A 25,756-nucleotide genomic window follows, 5' to 3' on the forward strand; every position below is an offset into this window, starting at 1 on the left:
CCAAATAAAACAATGAACAAACAACGTGAGATTATTTAGATGTTTTTTGTTTTTTTTACACAAATAATAGCACAAGTTTTTGCTCCGATTCTTACAACCCACTGCAGTTTGACAGTCCGGCATTCATACTTAGGGACACACACACACCAACAACAACGTGCTGCTGTTGCAATGGTTGGTTTTATGTTAGAAACCCGACGTACAACAACATATTAAATTGTTTGCAACGAAAGACAAAAACAATACGGTTTATAATGTCATGTCCCCGCGCCTCCTTTATGTGCGCTCGTTCATAATTTCACGGTTTCTTTCCGATAGCACGTCAAGGCAGCATACGTGAGGGCCAGTACGGTACAGAGCACGCCCCCTAAGTACACAAGCCATAGGCGAATCCCTCTATCCAAAGAACACCTCAAACAAACAGTGCCAGGCGCACAAGAAAATGTTACAAAATACATAAATGTGGCATATGTTTGACATTTTAGCTATTCACAAAGCGATCTAGATGGATAAATAGCACTACAGGTGAGAGGAAGTAGCCTATGTTTGATATTATTCACCTTATGTAGAAGAGACTTGAAATCTCATCGTCTTTGCCCGATCCATCACTCACTTCCGCCTTTTCTGATTTTTAGTGTCGTGTACCTAACGCTAACTGCATGATATATTATAACAGCATGACTTTCATACCTGTTAACTGTTAGTAGAATAAATGAATACGGTCAGTTGCTACACACTTGATGGGAAACATGATCCGTAATTGTAATGTGAAATGACCGAAATGACAGTTAAATCGATGTGTGTAAATGTACGCGTGCGCGAGTTGGAAGTCTGCTGCCCTACCTCTGGTGGCTGCGGTCTAGTGGGTCTAGTTGACGAAAGATGACCCTTATAGCTTGCCATACGTACCACTTGCGGACTGGGGAAGAAGGAGCATCGTTTTTACAATACAATTTGCACATAAATTTGCCGTCGCTGTATTATAGTTTATAACCACATCTATTCAAAAATAGTAGTTCATGTTAAATTCGCGCTGTTATTTTTCACGATAAGTTATTCTCGTGATTGCAGCGCGCGACCAGTAGTGGCGCTGTAGTGTGTAGTGGGGTGCTCGCGAAGCGGGATTCTCTCTTCTGACTTCTACTATCTTTGTTGTTAGCTAGCTGCGTGTGGGGTTAGCTAGGTTAGCATTATCCTGCAAAGTCAAGCGGTGTTTTGAGTGAAGCAGCAAACAAGGAAATATTTTTGTTTTGAAGGTAATTTATTGTTGGTCCGTTCAACTGCAAATCATTTAACGATCGATATTCAGCCCCGGCTCGCAGGAAATAACACAAGCGAATGAAACGTCAACGTAGATAAGCTTAGCTTAGGTTAGCTAACGTTCTGCTTGACTGCTGAATAGGATAGCGGTACTAATCGGACTTTGAGCAGTAAAATAGGTTGGCTGGTTGAGGTTAGCTCGCTTGTAATGTACTTTCTTGCTAAGTCATGACCATTTCGATTAAATAAAATCGAAACCAATATAGGAGACAGTAACATATTCTAGCCAGCGGCCAGCCTAGCAATCGAGCTGACTGTTATCCGTATATGCTAACTAACGACAGTTGGCACTCTGTGTTTACCACTGAGCTGCTAACGTTACATAAGCTACGTGTACGTAGCGTTAAATATTCTCTCTTGCCGGGTTCTGTCATAAAAAACTGAGCAGCTTAGACGACCCTGCTAGATCATCTGCCCAAATCTAGTGTAACATTAGGTCAAAAGTCGTAATACCCGGCACACTGTGAAAATACACCACTTTCAATGGAATGCTAACTAACGGGACATTTTTGTCTTATCCAGGAGGTCGAACAATGGATGAAGAGGAACCAGTTAAAGACCCAGTTTCGGCCACAGGGCCTCGGGAAGGAGATGTTGACCAAAGCACAGAGACTAGGAACAGCGGACCAGAAACAGTTAAAGACCCAGTTTCTGCCACAGGGCCTCGGGAAGGAGATGTTGACCAAAGCACAGAGACTAGGAACAGCGGACCAGAAAACACCCCTGAAGTGCTACCAACACAGGAGCCCTTAGTACCTTCAGATGAACGTGATGCACAGGCAAACCTCCCCTCTGCTCCTGTGGAATTAGCTTCAGGGGAGGCAAACGAGGAGGCAAATGCTGCTCTTCTGGAGCCTCCTGTTGACTGGTTTGAGCCCCTTGAGGAGGATGATGAAACAAATGACCATCACCAAGGTCCTGGCCAACGCTTCAATGGCAGAAAGGATCCCGAAGAAGAGAGTCTGGCAGGAGAAGGAGAAAGTGAAAAGAGCAGCGTGGCGGGCAGCGAGAAGCCCGTAAAAAAAGTTTACCAGTAGGTTTATTAATGCCAATTTTTATCATTCTGTGGTCATCAAAAAATATCTCAATGTAAACATCAACTATGCTGTCGGTTAGGGATCTTCTCTGACAGATGTTAAATTTGTCTGCAGATGCCTCATTTGCTTATCTAATAGTAAAAATCAGATCCAAAGAGAACACCACCTCTTAGCTCTTACTAGACTAGAGTGATGTTCTTTGGATTTGACATTTGATGGATTTCACTGATGATGTCACAATGCAGGGACATCACTGATCATGGCATCACTTCCAGTTGAGTGACATCACTTCCGGGACAAAAAAAAATCGTGGACAGAGCCCACTTGCTCCCTTTTATATTGTATCTATAGATTGTAATTGTTTACTATTCACAATTGTCATATTCCATCAGCTTATATCTGTATTAGAGCCTATATTTGATGGTATTCAATACAATTGGCAATTTGCATTCAGGAGAGGGTTCAACATCTGTGCCAGTGCACTTTGACAGACACACTTTGACTTTGACTTACTGTTTGTTGCAGGGCTCAAAGCTGTGACTTTGTTTCTGGCACATCTCAAGCCTCTAGACCTGGGCATTATCTGGCCCAGGGGCCAGAACCGTCCCTCATGATGGTTCTGCCTGGCCCAGGAAGTCTAAAACAAACCACACCATTTAACTTATGAAGCTAAAAGAAATTACCTAAATTGGATGTTTTGAGTGATTTTCAACAGCAATAAATGCTCAAGAATAAGTGTACAGTATTATGTTTTCTATAATCTAGTGATAAAATTAGAGGTTACAGCATGACAAAAAAATTAACCCCCTGCAACAATCTGGGTTTTCATGTGGCTCCCCAGGAAAAAGAATTGCCCACCCTGCTCTAGGCCTTCCGTCCACCTCAATAAGGGAAAAAACAGCAAATATTTATTAACAGTTTTCTTGTGTATTTTTCTGGCCTCAAGCAGTTTTGTGCACGTCTGTTGTATTTCTCCATTTATATGCGTTTCTAACATGTGTTACACCCCCCCCCACACACACACAGGCTTAATCCCCAACGGCGTGGTAAACGAACAGCTCCGGATGAGGGATGGGACGATTGGCCGCTACTAGGAGAGGGGTGGAAGCGCAAGGAGGTTGTTCGTCGCTCAGGTTCCAGTATTGGCCAGAAGGACGTTTATTACCTAGGGTAAAAACTATTTATTGGACATATTCTCCCATGTTCAGTGACTGGTACACATTTTATTAAGAGTTTACTTGGTGTTCAACAAGCACTGTTCATTTGAATGTTTAATACCATCTACAGCTACTCTCCGTTTACTTCTGTTTTTGTTTTGCTCCTCCTCCTGCAGTCCACGTGGTGACCGAGTGAGAAGCAGAGTGGAGTTGGCGGCAGTGATGCAGGGAACCATGGACTTGACGATGTTTGAATTTAAGACCGGAAAGTTCTACACCGGTGATGCACCATTGCCCAGAAAAACCAGGAGGGTATGCACCCATTTTATCACTGTAAACTGCTCATTTCGAATGTGCACTAGGGTTAACACGATACTAGAATTTCTAACTTCGATACAATCCCCAGGAAAGTATCGATATCTGATACAATTTGCCTTTTTTTCTTTTTTTTTAACATGAAAACAATATTTTAAAGCAGCTCTGGCCGACGAATGAAGCAGTGACGGCAAACTTACGCAGGAAATAAAACAGCGAGGGAGGGTCACTGCCGTGGCTCAGCCTCTGTGTTCAGGAAATGCAGTTTTTGTTCCGGGCGAACAGTGCCGCTTTTGTCCACAGCGCCGCAACAACACAAAATGATGATCGGACGTTGGCAATGTCTGCGCTGTCGTGTGTGTGCCACACTGTTGGCACTAGTCGGCCTTGTCGGGGGCTTTTTCAGATGATTCAACATGTTGACTGCACTTTGAGATAAAAAAAACGAGTGCCAGTCATATGATAGAAGTATAATAGCCATTGCTATTCAGATCAGAAATGGATAGTAATCCATTCCTGAACATCATGGCAAGAGACACCAGGAAGGTAAAACGTGTGGCTGTAGCTCCGGAGGTAGAGCGCGTCGTCCACTAATCACTTTGGATAAAAGAGCTCGGTTGTTCGATCCTCGCCTCCTCCAGTCTGCATGTCGGAAGTGTCCTTGGGCAAGATACTGAACTCCAAATTGCTCCCGATGGTGTGCCAGCCCAGCACCCTGCGTGGCAGCGTGCCGCCATCGGTGTTTGAATGTCTGTATGAATGGATCAATGTAACTACTCATTGTAAAGCGCTTTGTATAAAAGCGCTATATAAATGCAGGCCATTTGCCATTTAGTGCCATTTACTTGTTTATTGACATGTGTTTTGGCCACATACCCTTTGCTGTGCTCGACCACAGGTGAGGTGTGTTGTGGCTGTCCAGCACAGGAAGTCAGCAACAACAACAACAGTGGCTGAAAGCAGTCACAAACGAAAGAGCAGGAAGGTAAAACGTGTGGCAGACAAAACACGTGAATATAGGCATTGTGGTGGTGGTGGTGTGGGTGCTTTTCTTCTTCTTTTTCCCCCTTTTTTCTTCTTCCCCTGATTCCCTGTGTTCATGGTCTCCTCCAGCAGCACCTCTGGTGGCTGGAGGGATGGATGCTTGTTATCTCACTGATTAACTTAAGACATGATGTGGGATCTGATTCAGGGTTGGTGTTTGGGTTGTCATGGTGCGAGAATTTCTGCAATACCCAGGAAAATATTGATTGTAAGTATGCAGTATTACAAGTGATGAGTCCATGTTTATTGATATAATAGTCACTGCCTTCAGATCAGAAATGGATATGAATCCATTCCTGAACATCATGGCAAGAACCATCACTTGTTTACTGACAATATTTCTTTCATGTTCACTCTGGTGTGTTCAGAGTAAAGCGAGAGAGCGAGAGAGCGAGCATAATTATGCAAAAGATGCCAAGGAGGTGAGTGAGAAAAGGAGCAAATCTGTTTGTGGTGGTTAAGCCCGAATAAGGACATCACAAGAGTCTAATCTTAATGTGCAGACTCATGTAATAAAAAGTTCATCCCATGTTTTTTTCTTTTCTTTTTAGAATGTCAGGATGTCAGCATTTTCAAACGCAGATTATTATTATTTTCCGTGTGGTGGTGGGTGTTGAGAAAGCACTGCTGTTATCGATACTGGTGCAAATGAGTATTGTAATCCGTTTCAAATGTGGACGACCCTAATGTGCGTGTCTTTTTCCACTTGATCTTCTCTTGTTTAGAAAAGGGTGAGGGAGCGTTCCTCCTCAGAGTCCAGCTGGATGGAGAGAGGCGAGGGGGCAGACACTCCTGACTCACACCACAGGCTCACCCCCAGTCTGGCCTACAAACCCGCCTCCTCCAACCACACGGGTCTCCTGCCAAACAGCATGACGAGCACTCCACACCGAGGTCCAGAGGACGAAGATAAAATAAGACTTCCCCATACCACGTCGTCGTCGAGACCGCTCCCCTCCATCATCAATGGGCAATATGGGTCAGAAGAGATGTCTCTGTGAGTTGGTTTCCTCAATTTACATGTCACTAATCAAACTTATCGCTGAAGTTGACATCAGAGGTTAGGTTGCAGAAGCGTGCTAGATCACAGGACACCTGTAGTATTTCTGCTTGATCAGAAGGGTTTATGTTGAGTTGTTGCTACAAGCAGATGACTTGCTGTCTATCACATGTGCTTTCTCTACAGCGTCTGTGCCAAGTGTGGTATTTCGTTTGTAGGCACATGGTATGACAAACAGAGGAAGAAGCCCTGCTGTCCCGGCTGTTGGGGTATGTCATTACATAAGTGTGAAACACAATCAGGAACAGAAACACAGAGGCCTGTCTCATGGAGCGAGGTCAGCATCATCACATCGCCTAACAAGCGTACTCAGGCTATCTTTGGCATTTGCAGGTTTCACAAAATCGAGCAGTGGTGATCCCACATAACCGAGCTCACGTAGCTGCTTATCAACTGGCTCCGTCAACCCAGGATTTACCGATCAGCTATGATGAGCATGTTGACATGAAAGAGGACGGAGCTTGTAACAAATTGCCAATCGCATGCAACATGGACAGATCCAGAGCATCGTATTTGAAATGAGATAATAATAGGTCATTATAGTTGGGTAAAAGGAAATGTATAAGCAAATAACTAGAATGTAAAAAGAATCAATTAAAAATGGTAGAAAATTAGAAAAGAAACAATACCCCATAAAAAAACAAATTATGATCTTCTCTGGGCAACTGCCAACTGAAAGAAATGCTATATGGTGTGAATGCTTTTGTTCACATACGCTGTAGCCACAACTGACAGACCAGACCACTGAGTTGCTATGAACATAAACATGCTGTTGAATACAGAAACAATTTCATTGAAAACCAGGGGGGGAAAACAACAACCCGTATTTTTGTAGCCTCATGGTTCCTAGCACTTTGGTGATAGAATATGAGTCCAGTCTGCTGCATTAATCATTGTTGAGAATCCTTATTGAGAAATGAGAAACCTTATTACTAAACTGGTAATTCAATAGTTTACCCCCGTACAGTTATTCTTTACAACTTGTCCGAATGAAATGTTTCTGTTGATATTGGGATCCTATAGGAATGGTGACTCCATGTTTCCAGAGAGGTGATTGGCATTTTATCTGTTCTGATCCAATAGCATGAACTGAACCTGTTAACCAGAGCAGGTTAGCTGTACAGCACAGGTGTTACCACCAATCATGGTGATCTACCCTGGTTAAAAGTGTGCCACCTTCCTGAGACCAAAAAGCCAGGGTTAAACCCAAAGTTGCCTTGCTTATCCCACTGACCTCGCTTCGTGAGACAGGCTCCGGCTTCAACGGGTTACATTAACAAATTTAACACGAGAGGGAGGGGGTTGTGGGCACATTTACCACTGGTACAGGGTTGTGGCACGAGGCGAAGCCGAGTGCTATAAACCCTGTACCAGTGGTAAATGTGCCCACAACCCCCGACCTCGAGTGTTAAATTTGTTTTCTACAACAGCTACCAAATAATATAAAAAATACACAATTGTAACATCCAATTCATTTATTTATAATCATTACTGGTTTCAGAATACATTTATCCTTCCGCCACAGAATATAGTTCCATACACAAGATCAATGATTGCACTAAACATTTAGTTGCCTTTGAGCCAAAAAACAACTAACCTATTCCTTAACGGGATTCACAGTTATTGATACATTGCCTGTAAAAGTACAGTTATTTAAACAGTTATCTAAAGCAGCCCGTTTTGGTGGTGGTGTGTTGATATCTGGTGACGGCAGAGGGCGCTTGTTTGTTTGACAGTCCCAGGTTCGGGGTCCGGGCGCTAGTCCGACCTCCCGCTAGTCCGACCTCCCGCTAGTCCGAACTCGTGACAACTCAAGCTCAGCCAGTTCTCTCTCCCCAATTTCACCATGTCGTTCTTTGTTCACTTCACCTTCATCTTCATCTAACCACTGCTCAAAACTCAATCCACCCAGTAAATCAAACGGTACTATGAAATCGGACATTTCCTTGTGTTAGAGATCGGCCATTTCCTTGTTGAAGATTTGCAGACTGACAGTAACAGTGGGCGGAGTCAGCACAGGGAACGGAGTCAGCATCAGGGAGCGGAGTGATACTGCGGTTGGAGCCGAACTGTAGATTGTTGGCGTATTTACCACTGTTGCTAGCCAATCAGAATCCAGTATTCACTCATGCCGTTGTAGAAATTGTTATTACTCATCCCACCTTGTTTTCTTTCTTTAATTCCAGCATCCTCAAAGACGAGGGAACATCCGATGGTTCGTTTCAGAAAGGTAAAAACTGTCTCTCAATATTTACTGTATGTACAGTATGTATGTATGTATGTATGTATGTTGTATGTATGATGTTAACATCTTTGTTTAGCTATGCTAGCTAGCCAAAGCCTGAACACGTCCAGCGGTAACTTGTGATGATGAATAGAAATTGAACTATGGACTGCATGGGTGCACTTTTTTGGGGTGTGTGTGTGTGTGTGTGTGAGCAATCATAGCAGCGTGAGCTAAGATATGTCAAATGTAAAATATCGCTGTAGCGCCCCCTGTAGCAGCGGTGTGCCTTGCAACCCCGGACAGACAGACAAGACACACACACACACACACACAGCTCTCCAATTATAACAGTAGGAGTAGCAGGTAGCATAGTAGTAGGATACAAAGCCACTTTTATTCCTCCTCTTTATCCAGTGGTGAAGCATTGCCGCCCTGATGGTAGTCGACTCCTCCAGAATGACAATACTCCTCTCTTCTGAGCAGGAATGGACAGTTTGGATGGATCAAGGCTCTTATTATCAGCATCAGTATTTAGCCGTTAGCTGACATGGCAGCATAACATGTTGACTATGTGCGTTACATATGAGGGCAAAATCTGCTTATGCGTAGCACATGAAATTCTTATAGATAACAATAAAAAGATGACCTTTGTGAGCTACCCCCTCTAACTTTGAACTCTTTTTGTCCGGTGCAAGAATACCGATGCTAATTACCCATAACAACAGATTGTCGCCAAACATAATTTCCATTTCAAACTGGGGGAGACAGCCAGCCGTTTCACAGTCCTCTATATCTGATTTTAAATTCTCTGCATATTCCTCTGAATATGTTAATTTGGCAGATGACATGGATATTGATGTGTAATCAATAGGGGTGGGAATCACCAGATGCCCCACGATACGATATTATCACAATACTTACATCACGATTCGATAGTATTGCGATATGCTAGTTTTGCTATATATTGTGATTTATTACCTTTTTTCAACTGCAAATGGTGCCCCAAAGGAAAAAACTTTGTCAACATCTGTTTTATCTAATGAGATCAAGTTTCCAGTCTGTTCATCTCACTTCAATAATAATAATAATAATTTTATTGCAGCCAAATAGGATTGTCAAGCAGACCGACTGACTAACACTATCATAAAAACCTGTCATAAATGTTGCATGTTCTTGACATTTTGTATAATAGAATATCACGATACTTGGCATCCGATACGATATATTGCCAACAAAATATCGTGATACTATGCTGTATCGATCCCCCCCGCCCCCTTCCCCCACTCCTAGTACCGTAATCAAACCTGCCCTGTCTTAATCATGTCTTTATGTATTTATTTGCATTATATGTATTTATTTATTTATTTATTATATATTTCTTTATTATTATTTATTTGCTGTAGTGGATTCCTTGTGGGCAGTGCGTGGCTTGCCATAACTCAATCAACTGTGGGCAGTGTGCCAACTGCAAACACGGACAGGAGAGCAAGGAAACCCGAAAACGCCTTTGCCGAAAACGCAAGTGTATATGTCCCATCCGCAAGGTAGGCTTGACGCAGGCACATCCATTGTTTTGTCAGTTACTTCATTGTTCTTAGTCGAGCTGAAATGCCATTTGCACAGTATGTGACATCTAAACGTGACGTGTTTCCGAGTCAAACGGGGTAGAGAGGCGGGACATAGCGTGTGGAGGAGTTTGATTTGACCGTTGAAAAGTAGGCGTGTCTGGGATGAGGGACGGAATGCGAGGCGAGACGAGTGCCCTGCCTTCAGTGCCTCAGAGCGGCGGAAGAAAGCAGTCCCCAAATAATGTATTTTACCCGACAAATCTGAAACCTTAGTACCGGTCACATTTCAATAACCGTCTATGTTACAAACACAATAGAATGTAAATACGGCGCCATGGACTGCATGCTGGCTGGCTGGCTCACTGCGCCAAGCCCCAGCGGAGAGAACCAGTTGGTGGGTCCTTGGCCGAGGGAGAGCCACGGTAAATAGCGATATTCCTGGAATGCGCGTTAACGAGCCAATTACCGTATACCAACACAGATAAGCAGCATGTTGAGGCGATCGTGGAAGTATATTTCCAGCTTAAGGTAGCCCCTTTCGAACTCTTCCGGGTATGATCGTCACGTGATCGTCTACCCTACAAGAGTCCCTTATCCGTACATAGACTTGCCTGCCACTCTCGCTTTCAAGCTGTCGACATCAGCGATACGCACGACACGTGTCACACAAACATTTCAAAGCCACCTGCTAGAGCAGAAGGGTTCATTGCTTCTCGACGGAGGGGTTTGAAAGCTCGATGCTGCTCATAAAGGCCTCTTTTTATCCGAATTCTGTGCTGGTGATGTTATTTTTTCTGGGTTAGAGCTCCCAGCCGTCACAGCGCTCAACAGCGCCACTCTGGTCAAAAGCTCGGTCGTAACTTTTAGATCGATGAAAAATCCAGTAGTTAAATGTTGTGGATATTTCTGGGGTTTTAGGCCAATCTAAAAGGGGCTTTACGGATGCAAAGTTTACATCCGTTGCATCTACATTAAATGAAGACATTACTGTTTATTTTATTTTTGCTACATGATTATTGGCTAAGTATATTAACATTTATGGGCTAGCAAAGTCTGCCCATGTAGGCAGTAGGGATGCCTTTATCGATTAGTTTTCCTGTCGATTACCCTTAAATTCTGAAGACGATTAGTCGATTACTAGTCTATAAGCAAAAAAAAAAAAAAAAATTAATAATAATAATAATCAGGACGCCATCTAAATTGACCATAATTTAATCTATGTCAAAACATTCAACATGCAATTATTACATGTATTTAGGAGCCATTTAGCCAAAAGTTGAAGACAATTCCCAAGCCATTAACTTAAATGCTGCTGTTTTTTCACCGCTATGCCTGTCCTCCATGGGGCGGGTTTGTAGAACACAGCTACAGAGCTGTCCACGTTCGTTGATGAAATGACAGGTTATTGTCACGTATGCTTCTGTTGCAATGGACGTCCAGATGTCTGACGTTATTGCCACACACTGTGCCTCCTCTAACTGCTGTTTAATGTACTCAGTCATTTTGCCATGGCTCACCTCCACTCTGGATGTTATCAAGGTGCGCCCCGGCACGGTGTATGCGGGCTCGACAAAGTTCATCAACTTGCGAAAGCCTTCGCCCTCGACAAAGCACAGTGGTAGCATATCGCGGGCAGTCATCTCAGCGAAAAGTTGTGTGATCGTTTCGGACCGGCGAGGGTCACATCGTCTGCGGGGTTCTGCAGTAAAAGCTGTGATACTGGTCTGCCTGCTAGTATCCGCATCATCTCCTCCACGCAAGTTTACGTCGAGATGCTTGTTCTGAAGGTGGGTCCTCATTGCAGTGGTAGAGTGGTTATATGCAAGCTTGAGAGAACATAGCCGACACACAACCTTGTTGTCTCTTTCTTCATCAAAGTATTGCCAAACTTTGCTAGTTTTCTGTCGCGTGGCCATTGTTGCTCCTCCTTTGTGTACTTCTCAACTCCTGTCCTCCGTGTGCGGGGAGGGGGGCGGAGGGGCAGTTGCCTTCAGTGACCCTGGGAATTCTACTAGCGCATGGATGACTGACGGTGAAAGACGCAAAAAATAAAAATAAAATAGTAAAATAATTGTCGATTAGTAATTTTCACTCCGACTAGTGAGTGTGTCGACGACTAATCGATTAATCGATTATTTTGCGGCACCCCTAGTAGGCAGCCATGTTGCCTGCTTGGAATTTTCTTCTAGCCATGAAGATTGATTGACAGCTCAGCTGTCATGTCATATTATTGGTTGAAATTGGTTTGAAATTTGATAGTACTAGTTGACGTAAGTACACTGTATATTTCGTTATGAATAAAGACAACATGGTTGACTTGTGATGTGAAAAACCAAAGAAATTGGATTTGTGTGAATTTTTTGGTATACATTGTTAAATAGGTGCACTCTATGACCAGGCAGGGATGTGATCTAAAATAGCGAAAAAGTCATTTTGCATTTCAGCTTGACTTTAAACTTTGACCTTGGTACAGAACTTATGACCTCTTCATTCTGTATGTCACAATAGAACCCTGGATGTGCAAACTTCACGCAGCAAATTGCTAATGCTGGAGGTGCAAACTTCACCCATCAAAGCTCTGGAGGTGCAAACTTCTCCCAGCAGAGGCCTCAAAATGACTTTTCGGAGATATTTGATGACAGTATGAGTTACCAGGTAATATATCTTATGTCATACAGAAATAAGTTTATTTCTGTATTATGCTTATACTAGAAGGCCATACATGTACATGTGCTGATGTCACTTAAGTTCTTCTGGGGTTCTTGTTTCACTGCACATGTCTGAAATGCCAGTGATAGTAGGCATTCTTTTTATATTGATGTATGTATGTATGTATGTATGTATGTATGTGTTTATTTATTTATTTATTTTCTGTGGTAATTTATCAAGCAAATATATCAGAAATCAAAATAGGATCTGCAACCAAATTGCCTTTACTGTAAGCAATCTAAACATATTAATTTAGCCACAGTTTTCACTTGCATTCCTTGGTTATCAGCTTGAAAACATGTATGTCTATGCTGGTGAAAGTAATGTCCAGAATGAGGGAAACTGAGACTCTATTCATATAACAGTAATGCAAGTCCTCAGCAGCCCAGCTCGGTGTCCTTGAGTTGAATTAAAAATGTTTCGGCTGTCCATGGTGCTTCAAAGTTTCCACTGCTGAGTATTGTGCTATGTCATTTACTTGTTGGTTACATTAAATATCAGACCAGTAAGGGCGTCTGGGTAGTGTAGATAGAGGTAAAAAGCGTCCACCTACCACGCCAGAGACCTGGGTTCAATTCCTGGCAGCGGTACTTAGGGGCGGCTGTAGCTCAGGAGGTAGAGCGGTTGATAAAAAGTCTTAATGAACCAGTCATGTAGTGTAAACTCCCAGTCTTTTCATAATCACAGTTAAGATTTCAAAGTCTGCTAGTGTATTTCCTACATTAGGTCTTCTAGTTTGATATTCTAATCTATATCATAAACTTTACTCTGGCTTTATGGCAGGTATGCCTCTCGTGGTCCACCTGCACTACCTTCACGGACACCAACCCACACTTTGGGAATCACTGGTGTAGTAGACTTTGTCACTGACTGACTCATTCAATGTCTAAATCAGGGGTGGCCAAACTACGGCCGTGAAGTGACAGTGCAGACTCAGGGAGAACAGAAAAAGACCAAAGTGCTGCAGGTAATGGAAATATCAGTCAGCTCAAAAGTGTAGCATAATAATTTATAATAATTCAGACCCATACTTACTAGTTGGTTTATATTTGCTCTCTCTCACACTCACATAAATGATCTCTCCCTCTCTCTCGCGCTGCAATTTGTCTTGACAAACGATGAAATATATGCACGATGTACACTCTGAGACAACATTTTATCTGTCGCTCACCATTGAAAGTACAGAACAATGAATGCCGTGCTTAATATTGTTTTGGCCTGTGACTCTCTGTATATTTCTTGCTATGCAAGGACTGTCCTATATTTCTCTGTATGTGGCCCACACAACCACAAAAGTTTGGCCACCCCTTGAAATCTAACGAGTCCATTTTATTTTACAGGATGAAATTATGGACTCACAGGTAACCTTTTTTAATCTAAGACCAAACAACACATTTTTTTTTTTTACTGTTCTCTGAAGAATGTTTTACAGTTTCCCCCTCTCTTTACTGATCACTCTTTATTCCCACAGCACCCAAGTTATAGAACTAGTGACACAGAGGACTTTTCAGTGAACGTGGATGTTGACGACGATGACGACATGTCCACTGACGATGACGACGATGTGAGTTTTTCAACCCTGTTTCAATATCCTCGAGTAGCATCCTTAGAGACATAGACACAGGCATGAATGCTTAAAGCCACAACGTGCAGCTTTTAGCATTAAAATAACAATAGATATAAAAGCATTTAATGTCAATGTACTGCCAATACATATGTAAAAAGAAATTACCTACAAAATACATATAGATATACTGTAGATATAGATATATATATATATTAATAGGATATATCATACCATATATATAGATATACTGTAGATATAGATATATATATAGAGATATATTAATAGGATATATCATACCATATTGGTCTGGGCCTGTGTGTGATCCTGTGTATACATGTGGAAATCCCCTTTTTGCCTGAAAGTCATTGAGGTGGTTTTGGCCACATACCCTTTGCTGTGCTCATGACCACAGGTGAGCTTTGTTGTGCCTGTCAAGCACAGGAGTTCAGCAACAACAACACTGGCTGAAAGCAGTCACAAACAAAAGATCAGGAAGGTAAAACGTGTGGCAGACGAAACTGCACACGTGAATGCAGGCATTGTGGTGGTGGTGGTGGTGATTTTTTCTTCTTCTTTGATCTTTTTTCCCTGATTCCCACTGTTCGTGGTCTCCTTCAGCACCTCTGGTGGCTGGATGGATGCTTGTTATCTCAGCTTCAGGCTAGATGCCATGTCTAGACACTTTATCAAGATGAGTGACATGTGTCGAGGCGTGAACTTTACCAACTGAGGGGGAGGAAGGCGGGACGAACAATATACTTCCTTTCTCAAGAAGATTAATTTGCACATTGTAGCTTAAACGATTGCTGTTATGATTGTCATTCATTTGTCACCGATTTAAGTTTGGTGTTTGGGTTGTCACGATACGAGAATGTTTAAGTTTGATGCAATACCCGGGAAAATCGGATCTGCGATAACATTTTCGATACCATGGGAAAAAAAGTGTTTTAAAATATTGTTTTCATGTTAAAATGTAAAAACAATAATTTTAAGTTGTCTGAGATCAAAATATGAGTACCAGTCAGATGTCAGAAGTATACAGTATTACAAGAGATGAGTCAATGTTTAATAATCATTGCATTCAGATCAGAAATGGATAGGAATCCATTCCTGATCATCATGGCAAGAAACACCACTTGTGTACTGATGATATTTCTTTCATGTTCACTCTGGTGTGTTCAGAGTAAAGAGAAAAAGCGAGAGAGAGAGCATGAATGTGCGAAAGATGCCACGGAGGTGAGTGAGAAAAGGAGCAAATATTGATGGTTAAGACCGAATAAGGGCATCTGATCCTTGTGTACAGACTCCTGTAATAAAAAAATTATCCCATGTGTTAGTGCGTTAAAAAATCTTTTTTTAGAATGGCAGGATTTATTTTTTATTTTTATTATAATAATAATGTGTTTAAATACAGTAAGCATACAGTAACATTTTAAGTTGACTTCTAAAGTATTTCAAAATACTCTTGAATGAATTGGCTCAAATCCAATTAATGCCACAAAGGTCATGAGTTGGATTTTAGCCCAAGATTTTTGCATTACTGATGCCCCTTCCTTGCCATAAATGATTGACAGAATTCTGTAATTGTAAAACCTTTTTCACCCGATCGTTGCATAATGTCACTGATTTGGGATAAGTCGTTTCTGATTATCCTGTATTCCAGTGACATTAGAAACGGAAGCAGCGCTCTTGTGGGAAATGTCTCTGCTTGTGATTTCTGCCCAGAGGAGCCAAAGTTCGGAGGCGCCAATGAGAAGCCATAGAAGTGGCGTCTATGTCAGAGACAGGCGATGGTAGGACGTGTGATTTATGCTGACTAGTTTCTGATCATCTTGCATTCCAGTGGCATAAGAAGCGGAAGCGGCGCTCCTGCGGGGCCTGCGACGCCTGTCTCTGCAGGAAAGACTGCGGCACTTGTGATTTCTGCGTGGACAAGCCAAAGTTCGGCGGCAGCAATAAGAAGCGGCAGAAGTGTCGTCAGCGTCAATGTCGGAGACAGGCAATGGTGGGCTATTTACCGATTGCACTTTTTAATTCAAATATACATTTGGCAATGACATAATTGTCTATTATGTATTATTCCTTGTGCTCCCTTCCGATGATGTATTAACAGTGGTGGTTTTTAAATAACCTCCTACCAATGCTGTCACTGCCACTTACATATGTTTGTATTTGGCAGAGACACTTGTTGCCCGGCATTCCGCTGGGGCAGTCTGAGTATGGGACCCAAGAGGGCCTATTTCCGGTGGGCAGGCCTAGACCGCACTACACATACAGTCGAAAGACAAAGCAACTTAGAACTGCAGCTGGCTTGGACTTTACTGACGAGGAAGATGACAGTAACTTGCAAGCAGTGAGTTTCCAATGCCATTGGTGCTGACAAAAAGCAAGGATTTTCAGTTCAGTTATGATCCTTATAGCCCCTTATCGCAAGCATGTCTCAAAGGGCATTACATGGCATCACAGTCATATACTGCAACATATATCTACACACACAACAGGGTATATACATCATATACATACTACACATTTTACTAGATTATATGCATTGCAATAACAAACACTGCTTCTTAAGGCTTTTTATCTACCCCCCCTTCCTTTGTTTTTATTGGTTGTCTTGTTTTGGATTAGCTTAACTTCTCATGCTAGATATGAAACGAATCACATTTGCTGGGTCATGAAGGGTTTGTGGTCTCTGTACACTTGTATATCCTTGTTGCAGATGAGTTGTTGGACCTCTGAGCCTACCAGTGGTAGCAAACCTTCTCATGATCTGACCTTAAGACAGCAAGGGGGGCACCTACATTCCATGCAGGTTTGATGGGAAATTCTTAACTATACATTTTCATCACATCAACCTTTTCCAAAATATAATTTCAACTTAATTGTGTCTTTCAAAAGTTGAATCATTCAGAACTTGCACAGAGGGATGGAAAACCTGACTACCCGAGAGTCGCCAACGCCGGCAACCATAACAACTCTCAGATAGTAAGTTGCATTTTCCATTCAGCATTTACCATAGTTCTGATGAACAACCAAGATTGATTACTAGCAAGACAAGTGATGGCAAACTTTTGCTTATACATGTAGCAATGTGAAAATAATATGGTTAGAGAGAGAAAGGCCCATGAGAGAAAGAGGTTGAAGTATGAAGAACTGGTCATCAACTGCCGCAAGCAGGACTGGAAGGCAAGGTGTATGCCCATCGAGGTTGGCTGCAGAGCGTTTGTGGGGCAATCACTCTACAAAGCCTTGAGTGCACCGTCTGGGCATCACCGGAATGGGGAGGAGAAGAGCCATTAAGAACATCACAGAGGCAGCAGAGAAAGCCTCGAGGTGGCCCTGGATCAGGAGAGGAGATCCATGGGGAGTAGTGAATGCCACCTGAACACAAGTCGGGTCTTATCACCCACAGCTGGGTTGCCGGGGCGAGGGTGTCTGATGTCGTGAGACCCGAAACACCCAATGACTCCAGGTTACAACACTTCAGGAGCATCCAAGAGATGTATTTGATCAAAAACCAGCAAGACAAGTGATGGCAAACCTTTGCTTATAAATGTAGCAATGTGAAAATGATACGGTTAGTGGGCATCATAAATCAGTATGTCCTGGTCCAAAAGCTTCATTAATGTGAAATGGGCGTGGCGACTGCTTTACTTGCAACTGTCTAATCTGCAGAATTTTGTTTTCTTTGCTGTATTAAACATTTTCACACTTTTTTGACCCTCATGCGGTGCTTATAGACCTTCATGAGGTGCTTTTAGACTGCATGGACAAAGCGCCAAAGATGGACTTTTCCTTCCTCACAACACCCTGCATTTCAGGAGTGGTTCACTTGGGATGAATATGTTGTACTTTACTGACCCATCAGTCGGTCATTCTGTAGGTAGGTGCTCTGGTTGTGTTGTGCTAGTTGACCATAACCCTCTTTGGAGCAAGGCAGTGTCCTGTTGCACTCAACTGTCCGGGCAGCTGCTCTGTCGAACCAAAGGGATTCCTATGAAGCTAGTACTCCTGGCTCTCTCCTCTTCTCGTCCTCGTCATTTAGTCTTACGCACAATCAAGATGCACCACAGCTCTGCCTAAAGAGGTCTTTGCTCCTCACTGGCCTTGTGCTGTTTCTTGAGGTCCTTCAACTCTGATGTGCAGATTGCAGCACCTCTTATATTGCTGCACCTCTCTCTGGTTCATGGTGTGCGGCCGGGGCTTGGTCAATGGTCTCGGCTCAACGGCACCAATCAGCCATCGTGGCCTCCTGCCCACACTTCCCCTTGCAGTTGAGTTGCAGCTTGTCAATTTCCTGTGGTTTTGTGAGCTCGTGGCTACTTGATTTGATCAGTCTGTGTTGGAACTGGCAACACTTGAGGCACCTGGCTCTGTGGGAGAATCCAGGCTTGGCTCCTCCTGTGTCTCACCAGCGTTGTTACCAGCACATTTTCTTCTGTCACAATCTACACCTTAAAATATCTTCTTTGGGATTGAGGAGTCTTTATGCATCAGCCGTTCTTGCACACTTCCCCATTTCCCTTGGCCATCGTCACCCTTGTTTCTGTCAAGTTGGAATGCTCATTCTCCTCTTGTTCTGTGATCCTCTGGTTTTTGCATTAGACAATATTTGTCACCACCCCTCTTCAGCTGATTTGCTGTCTTTCCAAGGTGTCTCTAGTTTTCACCACTCTGTTGTTGGCCATCCTCCAGTATGTTCCTTGATGTAACAGGTTTTGCCCGCCAAGTGATTGGATGAATACATCTTCTGATGCTCCTGGATAGAACCATCAGTGATCTAACATGGGGCCACTGGGTGTTTTTGGTCTTTCAACATCAGGCATCTTCACCCAGGTGGTGACCGAGCTTGGATTAATCAGGCCCCAACTTGTGCTCAAGTGGCATATGGTTTTCCCCATGTACATGTATCTGCTGGATCTCTTGGTCCTGGACCATCTAGATTTGCCCTCCATTTTCTTCCTGTCCTGACAACTATCCCTGCTTTGGCAACCTCAGAGTCAATTGATTCCCTGCATTGCATCACCTCCCTTGACCTAGTCACCTTGAATTCCTCTCAGAGACTTAAGGGGCAGCCTCATTTATAATTTAGTATTTTTGCAGTGATAGAAAGTCTTTCACTGTTGGTATGCAAATTAAAGCACTCTGATGCCAGTTAGACTACAAAACAACAAAACATTTGTTATATTAATCTATAATCTGGGAGCCAAAAAGAAAACAATATATTAACAGTAATGATGGAAGAAAATCAGTCGTCTTGGCTAAGCTTGTCAGTCACAGTGCCCTAACATTGAATCTGATTTCACCCTGATCAACCCAGGACCAGCTAAGCAGGTGGGACGGAGAAAAATCAAACGCAGGCAGAGATGGTGAAAAACGCACCGAAGAAGATGAGGAAGAGGAGTTTCCCCAGGTAAGTGCCCTGCTGAGAGGAGGACGTGTATTCAGGTAGAGCAGTGGTTCCCAACCTTGGGTTCATGACCCCAGTTGGCAGCGTCGCCTGGAATTCAAATGGGGCTGCTTGATTTTATTTATTTATTTATTTGTTTTTAACACCACACACAATTTAAAACTACCAAAGAGGATTAGGGCCACCACATGTGAAAAATGACTTGAGTTCTGAGTTTAAGTCAGAATTCTGAGAATAAAGTCAGAATTCTGAAAATAAAGTTAGAATTATGAGTTTAATGTCAGAATTCTGAGATTAAAGTCAGAATTATGAGTTTTAATGTCAGCATTCTGACAAAAAAAGTCAGCATACTGTAACATCATTGATGATGTCACTGATGCTATTACCGATGTACCGGAATTTGAATGCCTGTTTGAATGTCTGGGGTCCCTAGATTTTTGTGACATTAACGTGGGATCACAAGCCAGAAATGTTTGGGAACCCCTGGCTGAGGTACAGGGTGTTTTCATATTGGTTCTCTGGATCAGTGGTTCCCAAATGGTGTGCCGTGAGGCAAGTCCACGTTGTGCCGTGGGATTTTGTGACAACCAGCGGTTAGATTGAGCTGCCTGGTGCCATCAACTAAAAGGGGACTCAGACAGCTATAGATTTATTACGAAACATATCAAATTATGTCACTATTATAACTGATTAAACCTCAGATTTACGTGCAAAAGGGCCCAAAACACGAATAATTTTCAGTCTATGACACCCCACCTCCCCTAGGGGTGGGGGAAAAAATCGATACACCATAGTATCGCGATATTTTGCCTGACGATATTGTATCGATATTTGGACGCCAAGTATCGATATTGCAAAAAAAAAAAAAAATCAGGCCATGCCAGGCCACCGGGCTACTATAAACTTTAGTTCCAAGGCCAGCAGTAAACAAACGGTAGCATATTTTCATTTTGTTTTAACAGTAACAGTTTTGCCATAACAGTAATTTACAAATTCCCCAGTTACTGAATGGGCTGCACAAGATGTTTTGTGTAAGTGAAGTTGCATTGTTCAAAAACTACCTAAGTACAGTAGTCCACACACACATCCAGTTAAGGTGGACTGTAAGTAGACTGTAACAAACAGTTCAGTTTGTCAGGTGCATGCAACTATGACATGACTTTATGAAAGTTGTTGGTCTGTCTACTTGACAATGTTGCTGCAATAAAATGGTTGAAGTCAGATGTACAGACTGAAAAAGTGTTCTTGTATAAACCAGATGTTGACAAAGTATTCCTTTGGTGACATCATTTGCAGTTGAAAAAGTAAGAAATCGTAATATATCGAAATATCACAATATTCAATATATCGCAATATTCAATATATCGCAATATCGGCGATATCGCAATATCGCAATACTATCGTATCGTGACTCAAGTATCGTTTTAGTATCATATCGTGGGCATCTGGTGATTCCCACCCCTAACCTCCCCCCGCGCTCTACAGATGAATGGACTATTCCTTCTAGCTGCATGTGCAGCGCTTGAAGGCCAGAAGCAAGCATTAGCTCTTCCAGGTAACATGGTACATTTCAACACAACAACAACAGTTTAACAGCGTTGTCAGGGCGAATTTCAAACTATTTCAATTGGGGGAGATGCAAAGTAAACCAATCATTTCACTTTTGTTACTTTCACTAATGTTTTGCCGCGCACTCTTGTTTGCTGATGGAGCACCGACCCTCTTCCCCCAAGCCCCCATGAAAACAGAAAGAGAATGATGATATGAGAAAAAATGCATTCAATAATGAGTGTCATCAGTCAGTCAGGCAGCACAGATGGCAGAGTAACAGGTGGATGGATGGAAAGGTGGGAGGGACAATAGGTCAGATAAGAAACTGTTTAAATTGCTCTGATATTCTGCTTAAACAATTAATTGGATTGATTAAATGGTGCCGCTAGATGTAATTTGACAAAGTTTCAAATGAACTCTTGAATTATTTTGTTAAGTAAATATGTTTGTCAAGTAAATACAAAGCACTTACAGCCTATTTTGCATGGATATGAATACAGGTGTTCCTTGAGATTTTGTCTTGCCCTTTGGTGTGCCTTGGCCACAAAAGGTTTGAAAGCCAACGCTCTGGATGATATGATCCTTTTGGTGATTTATTTCCCTTCTGTTGTTCACTGCAGATTACACAAATCTTCAGTTTGGCAGAGAACCCGGCCAGGAGCGGGTACTCCGAACACCAGCTGCAGAAGCTGCTGGAGGGTTTGCGTGCCTCCGCGCTGCCTATCCTCTGGTATGCCATCGTGGTGGAGGGCCCGCAGCTGCAGCTGGTCCAGTGTTCCAAACAGTCCTGCATGACGGACACCATGGTGCTGATTGATCCGGGCTTCTCCTTCCAGGTCACTGTCCAAAAGCAGCCGTTGCTCATCACCCACCCGTTGTACGCCGATCACCCGGCATACCTCACCTCTGTGACGGAGGTGGTGAATCTGCTTTTGGACTTGGAGGGGTACCTGATGTGCCAGGGACTGCCCTCTAACAAGGAACTCTCATTTAACAAGGGGCCGATCATCTTGGAGCGAGCATCGACGTGCGATTTCTTGGTTAAGAAAAACCACAGCATCTGTGTTCACTGCAGAGCGCTTTCTAAGAGATTCAGAGCTGCAGAGAAGAACAATCTGTGACCACAGTAGGGGGTCATTAGTCCTTGATTTTCTTTTACAGGGATGCACAAGATGGACTACAGTTTACACATTTACCTCTGGACTGTAATAATACGATTTTTTATTATTTGAAGATTCACCAAAGGCTTTCCAGGAGCAGTTAGACTGCGATTACCTTAAATGAGCAGGCCTATTTCATCTCAGATTTCTACTGTCACATTGTTTTAGGGCTTTTCCTCATGATGACTGTTATGTCAAGTGAAACATGTAGATCTGTACTCCCCTCGCCGACTCATCCACCCGTTGATCCAAACTGTTCAGTTCCATTCTAATCAGTTCTCTTCAGTTATAATCAGTTTACGTCTCTCTCTCGCTCTGTGGCTGCCAGTCTGTGGCTTTCTGTCTTTCTCTCGCCATTTAAAACACACACAAAAAAACACCACACTTTTTTAAGTTGTCAATTCCATCGACCCAATTTTTTTGTCTGTCGGAGCCCAAAATGTAAAAGGTGACACGATTGCCAATTCACTCACTTGTCTTTTCGTTGCCATAGTTTGAATTTCTGAAGTCTAATTGTAAGTTAGCTCTAGTTTTATCAAATATCGTCATAGTCATGTTGAGAGTGTCCTCATACCACCCGTAGACTATATTGTACATGCATAAAGGATTAGCCATCAATTTACTTCCAGCCACTGGACAAGCAGGTGGCGCATCAGAGGTAAAAAAGAAATCTGCATAATGCTGGCACTAACGGAATGTCTAAATAAAAAAAAGTGGTGTCATTGTGGACATGCAGTTGTTTAGACTGTCACTGCATTAGACAGATTATGAAAAATGCAGGATACTAAAGCTATTTTGTAGGGAAAAAACTTTTAAAAACAATGACGTGGCAGCCAGAATTTAAAAAATAAAATAGTGTTCATAGTGTTCATATTTCATCTGAAAATAAGTTATGTAACTTCTTTCAGCTGTGATATCTAGTTGCCTATAGTCGAATGTTGCGTCATACAAAATATGGTATTACCTTGTAACCTTAGTCCAAGGGTTGTCTTTTACATTACTTTTCACAGCTGTTAGAAAAGCAAAAATATTTCACTGTAAATTGGAAAATTTGACTAAAGTGGAGCACTACAAGTAGAGAGAAGACAGTCACTCAGTCAATTAATCTGCCATTGTCCGAACTATTGCTTTAAACTTAATAAATGACATACTGAGTAAATCAAATTTCAAATTAGATCTGGACCTTTGCAAGTTGCCACTAACTGGGTGGAGGATTTAGCTGATTGTCATGTGCTCAAATGCCCGCCCCACAAAAGTGCATCCTATCCAAATGTGGAGTGGGCGGATTTGAAAGCCTCAAAACCTCCCGCCCTTTTTTGACAAAACTGACATGACCCACAGCTGACTGATAGCTTTGAGTTGTTAGTGTTGAGTATCCCTTTAATGGGCATAGGAAGGCCTGTGATTCCAATGCTTAATAGATAAGGATATTTCAAGAGATCACCCACTTTGCCACATTCATCATCATTTTTGGGCTGAGGCAGACATGATAACAAATGTATCCTTGCACAAATGTTAGCTTTGATTAGCAGATTACATGTGAAATGTGTTAGAACACCAAAAAAGTAATAATTTTACTTGTTTTCTAAAATGATTTCTTCCTCAAGCAAACCTGCTTTTCAAATTCCTCTACCGTGGACCTCAAATAAATGTGACAAAAAATATATATTCACATACTGTATGTCAGTATGAGTGTGACCCCATTCACCCCATTTGTGTTCATAACAATTTTCCTTTATTTAAACCAGTTGTACACCCCCTCCTCCATTGGGATGTTTAGTGGCTCAATGATTTTAAGAGCGTGATTATTAATGTATTATCAGCGTTTATTTTTGCCCTTGAGGCTTCCTCTAGTAATTGTGCAGAATTTGACAGAATGGCAGCATGTCTTATTCTTTAAAAATACTATTGTTTTATTTAAATTAATAGAGTGTGATAAGTGTTGGAGAAGAGTGTTATGCAATGTTAGGAAAATGTTAAGAAATTGAAGCATAGGACATTTGTATGTGCTCTGTTATTTCCTATGTTGTTCTTGAAGGCATTGTGCAAATAAAGTGTGCTTAATGCTGACACCAGGCCTACTATATTGAGATCACATATATATTGTAAAACCTTCTCTTCAAAGGTCTAACGTACTTAACTACAATGTAAGATCTGAAAGACCTTCTGAGAGAATTTAGTGTTACAACTGACCCAGGAACAGTGGAAGCATGTGATTTTTTTTTCAGTGATGGGCCATACCTTTAACTTACCCAAACATGGCCGATATTTCATTCACATTAACATGTATAATTTTGTGACAGTAGCATAGGGTTGTTGAGCTGTTTGGTACTTGCTTGTTTGGGGCAATAGGAGGATGGGATTGTGCACTGAGCCCAGAGAAGATGGGGGTACCTCAGTGACTGTCAGACTGGTTTAAAAGCTTCCCATGCTGCTGTCAGTCATTGTTTCACTTTTACAGTCTATCTATGGTACCACCAATGCCTTCATTTGAACTATACAGCTTCCGAGCCTATATGTTAGGCTAAAGAGTCTTCTGTATCCGCCTACTTTCTGAAGTTGAGCACTTGCTATGCACTCAATTGTGCCACAGACCCGTGGCTTTTGTACAGTTTAGTTTTTAAATGTAAAACAAAAACCTAAACAAATTTCCATTCACAGGAACAAAATCAGTGTCAGCATTTTGTCATAGAATAGAAATTTGTGTAGAAAAATAATTGTCTTTAAACAACTAAATTGTTACGCTTGTTTTCTTTTAACCTGATGGATTTTTATTTTGCTCGTGTCATTTCTGTTGTATGAATGTGACATTATTCTCAGCTGTAGGCCTATATTGTATACTAAGATGTGGAAGGGTACAGAAAGAGCTGTAAAAAAAACATGCTTTTTGTAATTCAGTGTGTTTTAATAGAATGTTTAATATTGTTCAGAAATACAGACTTTATAAATAACCAGTTTGAATGAATAAATCTATTCTTCATAATCATGGATTTGATAATTTTATCTGCTGCAGATTTATCAGAATCCAAATGGAGTAGGCAACAATAATTCAAATTTCCAACATATACTACGGTTTCTAGTTTTACAGAAGAGGATGAAGGATGCATAATATCAGGGTACATTAATAAAGGGTAAGCATGAACTTATTAACAGTTAACTAATGTGTCTAGTAATCATTTACTAATGGTGTTCATGTTAATTAAGATATAGGCCCTTTTCACAGCAAACGTTCTGAGGTGGAAAAGCAGGTGTAACCAATAACATCAATGAGGGCACTGGAGGAACACCTAAATGGAATGGAACCATCATTAATGGTATCGGTTACACCTGCTTTACCACATCAAAACGGTTAAAGGGACACTCCGCCGATTTTCAGCTTTGTATCATTATGTAAAACTAAACAGTTTTACAGGCATTCATTTAGTTTGACAGTAATTGAGAGTTGATTTGAGTTAAGTTGTGGACCAGAGATGTCATTTTTTGTATGTTTATAATATACTATTGATTTTGTAATAATAAAGCTGATTGAAAATCGGCGAAGTGTTCCTTTAACTAATGTTAGAGAGCAAGCTTACGGTCAAACTGTAAGCAGGTTAAAGTGCTACCAAAAAGGTGTATTCCTTGCACA

The 25,756-nt window shown here is 41.9% G+C and overlaps 1 protein-coding gene across 3 annotated transcripts; it reads left to right on the forward strand.

The window, feature by feature from the left end:
* Positions 1–1,170: 1,170 nt before the first annotated feature.
* Positions 1,171–25,102, forward strand: mbd1b (methyl-CpG binding domain protein 1b). 3 transcript variants are annotated; one of them, XM_083660868.1, is made up of 17 exons: positions 1,171–1,256; positions 1,843–2,353; positions 3,384–3,527; positions 3,691–3,826; positions 5,599–5,870; positions 6,060–6,142; positions 8,120–8,163; positions 9,564–9,704; positions 12,237–12,383; positions 13,778–13,798; positions 13,909–14,001; positions 15,848–16,009; positions 16,184–16,357; positions 16,727–16,819; positions 16,906–16,992; positions 19,328–19,420; positions 21,589–25,102. In XM_083660868.1, the coding sequence occupies exons 2-17, from the start codon at positions 1,854–1,856 to the stop codon at positions 22,087–22,089; spliced, it is 2,691 nt and encodes an 896-aa protein (XP_083516994.1). In that variant the 5' UTR covers positions 1,171–1,256; positions 1,843–1,853; the 3' UTR covers positions 22,090–25,102. The 3 variants fall into 3 exon arrangements, with proteins under 3 accessions (XP_083516994.1, XP_083516995.1, XP_083516996.1); XM_083660869.1 differs by having other exon boundaries at positions 16,217–16,357; XM_083660870.1 differs by lacking the exon at positions 16,184–16,357.
* Positions 25,103–25,756: the final 654 nt, after the last annotated feature.

The sequence above is a fragment of the Poromitra crassiceps genome, assembly GCF_964638095.1.
Source record: "Poromitra crassiceps genome assembly, chromosome: 25".
NCBI classification, from domain to species: domain Eukaryota; kingdom Metazoa; phylum Chordata; class Actinopteri; order Beryciformes; family Melamphaidae; genus Poromitra; species Poromitra crassiceps.

Coding starts and splice junctions, on each gene's coding strand:
- mbd1b (XM_083660868.1), top strand. CDS start 1,854: ATGGATGAAGAGGAACCAGTTAAAGACCCAGTTTCGGCCACAGGGCCT. Junction 2,354..3,383: donor CCCGTAAAAAAAGTTTACCA/GTAGGTTTATTA, acceptor ACACACACACAG/GCTTAATCCCCAACGGCGTG. Junction 8,164..9,563: donor CGATGGTTCGTTTCAGAAAG/GTAAAAACTGTC, acceptor TATTTGCTGTAG/TGGATTCCTTGTGGGCAGTG.